The following is a 5,029-nucleotide window of genomic DNA, read 5'->3' as shown; positions in this document are numbered from 1 at the left end:
GCGTGTGGCGGGGGTTCTTCCGCGGCTATCCTCGTGGAGCGCAGCCTTGACGTGAACCTGTCCAGCGCCTTTTATCTGGACAACTGCGTTGTCATGTCGCAGATGCACGTGATGCACGGTCTTGCGTCGGACCTGCGTGTCAGCGGCGGCTCCGTGTTCTCCATACAGAACAGCTCTTGGAGTGCGCCGAGCACCGAATACTATAACGGCGCGTGTGGGTTCAGGGATGTTGCGGTGGCTGGCGGCAGCGTGCTGCAGATCGTGTCCAACACTTTCCGCCTCAGCTTTGCCATGCTCATGGCAGCCACTTTGTCCGTGACCGGCGGCAGCTGGCTGGTGCACCGCGACAACGAGTTTCGCACCGCCTACGTCGTGCACGTGAATAACTACTACGGCGTGGCTTTCCGCGATCGGAGTGTGTGGTCGATAATTGACAACAAACTCACGCACGGCTCGTACTCGTCGACCATTGCACACATGACAAACGATTGGTCACAACCATCCGACTCGCGCCCGATCATCTACGGCGTGTGCAACGAGGCAAGGGGCTCTCCTGTGACGGATTACCAGTACGACCTGAATATTGGGACGCCTGTGACGGTGTTGGACTGTGGCGTGTGCACCATGGACGCCGTGTGCTTTGCAGCGAGGACGAGCAGCATCAGCGGCTGTGAGTGCGTGTGCGCTGCTGGCGGTCACGGCGACACTTGTCTACCAGCTGCGGTTCCGGACGGTCTTGGGCCGCTCCCGCTCCCCGATGCGAATGACACGGAGGTCCGCTGCGTGCACGGTGGCAGCATCAGCTCCGTGGACTATCCTGATCCCGGTGTGCGTGGTCTGTGCTTTGTAAACGTGACCTTCACCGCCGCGATCGTGCTGGACCTCTCGCTTTTTGACGCACCAGAGCAGACACTCAACGTCACGCTGCTGCAGTGCGTCCTCGTGGGCCTGTCGGTCAAGGGGAGTGGTGGGCGTGTGCACGTGAACGTGACTTCTTCGATGCTGGATTCTGGTGCGTTGGAGTTTGAGGGTGATTTTGGAGCGAGTTCCCAGATACTGGTGGTGGGCAGTACAATTGTGACGATGTTGAACCCGGCCATCTTTTTTAGTCTTTTTTTCAGTACGAACTCGACGCTGCTGCTACTTGACAACCGCATCGGGGGTAATGGTCACTCACTTAATTTTTTTAGTGTTGTTGTTGATGGTGGCGGAATCATTGTGAAGGGAAATATGCTGATGACAACGGATAATAGACGCCGTATGGGATCAGCCGTTTATTTTCACGCTGTTGATGTGAAGAACGGCGGCTACATTGACATTGAGAACAACACGATGAGAGCGGCCATTGGCATCGAACTGTTTTCGCGGGCCACCGTGAGATCCGCGGGGCTGCTGCGAGTGGCGGACTGTACATTTGCTGGCAGCACGAGGGTCGTGAATTGCGGGCTGTTGTACTTGGAGGGCTCTTTGACTCTCGAGGGTGGTGCACAGTGGCGTGTGGAGGGCAACAGCGTGAGCGCAGCCTCAGTGTTGAGTATGCCACTTCCCACGCACAAAATTCGGCTGTCGGGCAGAGGCACCACTGTGGCGCTTGCAAACAACCGTCAGGTGGACGATAGTTATTCCTTTGCTGATCTGGCTCTGTCGAGCATGGTCAAGAAGCCACCCGCACGGTTGGTCGTTGGGTGCAACCTTCAGGACGGTGAGGAGGCGTCGTACGCCGGTGTGTTTCCGAAGCTCGTGGTGGTGTTCAGGTGCGGCACATGCAACGACGACGCGGCGTGCTACATGCCCGGGACGGAGTCGGTGGACCGCGGCTCGTGCTCGTGCAGCTGCAAGGACGGATGGCATGGCGCGTCGTGTCTTCCCTTCGAGGTGCCCGACACGGTTGTGCCGCCCTTGCCGGAGAGAGCCGTCGACGGCGACACGAGCTGCGTGGTCAACCAGACGCTGACGAGCCTCGCGCTGAACATGTGGAAGACGCACCACTGCTACGTGGGTGTGATATTCAGCGGCGTGGGTGCTGTGCTGACGTTCTTTCTCGACGGTATGCCGTTGCATCTCCCCATCAACATTACGCTCACCGGGTGCACATTCCGTGAGGGTGCCGCGCTGCAGTTTGTTGGGGGTGCTGAGGCGGCCGAGTCAGCCGGCGTCCTGATCCGCGTGGGCCGGACGGTGATGCGGTCCTCCGTCGTTGTTTTTATGGGTGCCCTTCCGCAGCATTGCGACATTGCCGTCACGGAGGTTGATGCGGTGCAGTCCTCCGAGGTCCATCTGCCGGACACCGGGAGGAACAAGTTTGGCGTACTGTTACTGAAGAACTTTTTGCTGAGTGCTTCCTCTTTGTTGGTCGGCAACGTCAAGGCGCATGCATCGAGGTATGATGCGCTTGGTTTTTACTCGATCGGGACTCTGACGCTGGCGGGTGGCAGCTCGCTGTACACGCGGTACTGCAGCTTCGATGGATACACACACCTGTTCCACGTGGCCATGCTCAGTGTCCGCAATCACTCTGTTTTTGCGCTGCTCAACAATACAATGTTCTCCGGAACAAGCTTCCTGCTTCAGCACCACGGAGTTAGCGTGTCGGATCACAGCGTGTTGCGCGTGGTGGGGAACAGCGGTATCGTGTCCTACGCCATCTTTGCAGACGACTCGTGGACCGTCCAGGAGTCAAGCTGGTTGGATTGGCGTGACAACGACGTGGGTTTGGGTGCGATGTTATACGACACTGAGTTCGCCTTAGTGAGCATCGACAGCAGCAGTGTTGTGACGCTGACGGGCTGCAAGATGGGCTTGACGGGATTGTCGGAGCCTCTGCTATTGCGGACTGAAACCGGCTACCGGTTCGTTGCTGGGTGCCTGACGCTCGCGGGTCGGAAGGTGACGACGGCGGCTGAACTGGAGCTTAACGGCATCACCAACGTGACGACGGTTGCCGCGTGCGGGGAGTGCACGAAGGACGGCGACTGCTTTGCACCGCTGACGACGGCGATCATTGACTGCAAGTGCCAGTGCGCTGCTGGAGGGCACGGCGATGTGTGCGTCCCGGCGCCTGTGCCTGCTGGCCCGCCACCGCCATCGCCGCCGGTTGGTGGGTGCATCAGCGACATGGAGTACCCCGAGGTTGCGCAGGCAGTGGGCGGCGGGCTGTCGTGGCTGTGCTACCGCAACGTGACGTTCAGCGGGGGTGGCATGAGCCTGACGGTGCTGATAGGGGCGATGATGGGCGAAGTGGCGAACGTCACGTTCGATGGATGCACTTGGAGGGACGGCGCCGTGCTGGTGCTGTTGGGCAACGCACACGCCGCTTTGGGGTCGCTGAACATCATCGTCACCGGCAACACGTTCCATGACGCGCTGCTCAGCCCGGAGGGTGGGTTTCCACCGCACACGAACATCACGGTCAGCGGGAACCGCTTTACGGTCACAAGGCTGATCCCTCGGTCGGGTTTGGACGTTAAAAGGCCGTCGTGTGTCGCGATGAATGGACTGGCGATCAGCAACGACTCCGCGGTGGTGTTCAGTGGCAATGTGTTTCACGCCGTGGCGGCATCGTCAAGCGCCATTCACGTTGTGGGATCTGTGCTGAGGGTGTCGTGGCACTCCTTGTTTGCGGTGGTGGGTAACACATTTCATATGGATGGCGGCAACGGTACGCTGATACATCTTGAAGGGTCTAGACGGTCCTCATCGCTGAGTGTATTGAACGACTCTGCCGTGGTGATCCGAGGCAACGTTGTGGTGGGAGGGTTAAAGTACTTCATGCTACTTCTTTGGTCCTCACGTGTGGAGTCTCTTTCAGCGGTTGTGTTTCAGGGCAACGAGATGCGGGGAAGCTTGGCTGTGTTTCTCCTAGGATCCAGTTTCCAAATCTACTACAACTCATGGTTGCAGTTGAGCGACAACCTCTGCCGTGAATCCCCATCGGAAGCCTTTGCCTACATATGCCCAACGGTGAGTCTCCGCGACTCCATGGTGTCTGTGTCCGGCAACCAACTCATGTCCAGCACGGTCACGCCGACAGTGCTGCGGATACCCAAAAGGCCCCGCGATATCACAAACGGAGCGATTGTGGCCGCGTGCAACACTGTGAACGGCGAGGAGGGGGCGAAATACAGCATCCCGTCCGTGTACAACGCCACCATTCTGACCTGCAGCGATCCATGCGCCCTCGCGACGTCGTGCTTCCCCGCTTACACGACGATGGCCTCGAGTGATGGCTGCGCCTGCACGTGCGCAGAGGGCGGCCACGGCGATGCGTGCCTGCCCGTTGCTGTCCCCGAGCCACCGAGCACCGACGGCGCAGACTTGTGCGTGCGGGACGTGCGTGTGGATGAGGAGGTGAGCGCCGGTTTCGGGACGTCGGTGGCGTGCTACGTTGGTGTGACCTTTGCGGCGGACGTCGTGGTGGACGTGGAGGCGATGTCGGGGAGCGTGCGCAACGTGACGCTGGCGAACTGCACGTTTTTGGACAGAGCGAGCCTGTACGTTGTTGGGTGGCGGTCCGACCCGCCTGCTGGCGAGCGCGCCGATGTGTTGATCAGCGGGCTTGAGTCGCGCTCCGGCGGCGGCGTGCTGGTGTCGAACCGATTTCCGCCTGGCTCTCGCGTCACTGTGGTGGACTCGGTGCTGATTGCAGAGAAGCGTGTTGCATACCGTGGCGCCTACGGCCTTGGCGACGCGTCCGCGTGCCTTGTGGTGCACAGCGTGAATCTGACTGGGAGCGTGCTGACCATTGCGCGCACGCATGTGGCGGCTGTGTTCGGCGACGCTGTTGGCGTGTTGGTGGTTGGCGGCGTGGCGCTGTCGTCGCGCGGAGCGCTGTACGTGGACGGGCTGTCGGTGCAGACGGCGCTGGGGCTGTGCGTGTCGGTGGAGGGCGGTGTTGCGGCCAGCGGTGGCTCCGTGGTGGCGTTTGTTGAAAGCGGCTTCCTGTTGAGCAAGCACGCGGTGTCTGTGCGTGGGGCTGTGAGCGTGTTGGGCTCCGCTGTGGCGTTTGTGCGGAGCGAATTCTCTTTGACGG

At 60.3% G+C, this 5,029-nt stretch overlaps 1 protein-coding gene across 1 annotated transcript, besides 1 other annotated feature; it reads left to right on the top strand.

Annotated features, from left to right (window-relative positions):
• Window positions 1-5,029, top strand: Tc00.1047053505963.9 (dispersed gene family protein 1 (DGF-1), putative; the record flags this gene model as incomplete). The annotated part of the gene is made up of 1 exon (XM_798877.1): window positions 1-5,029. A coding segment is annotated over one exon (5,029 nt), but the record flags the coding sequence as incomplete, so codon positions are not given.
• Window positions 1-5,029: a sequence feature (areas not merged during assembly with more than two copies in the genome that could not be assigned to a particular haplotype).

Source organism: Trypanosoma cruzi (genome assembly GCF_000209065.1).
Source record: "Trypanosoma cruzi strain CL Brener chromosome Unknown tcruzi_1047053505963, whole genome shotgun sequence".
In the NCBI taxonomy this organism is placed as follows: domain Eukaryota; phylum Euglenozoa; class Kinetoplastea; order Trypanosomatida; family Trypanosomatidae; genus Trypanosoma; species Trypanosoma cruzi.
This window is presented reverse-complemented; position numbering and strand designations above follow the sequence as displayed.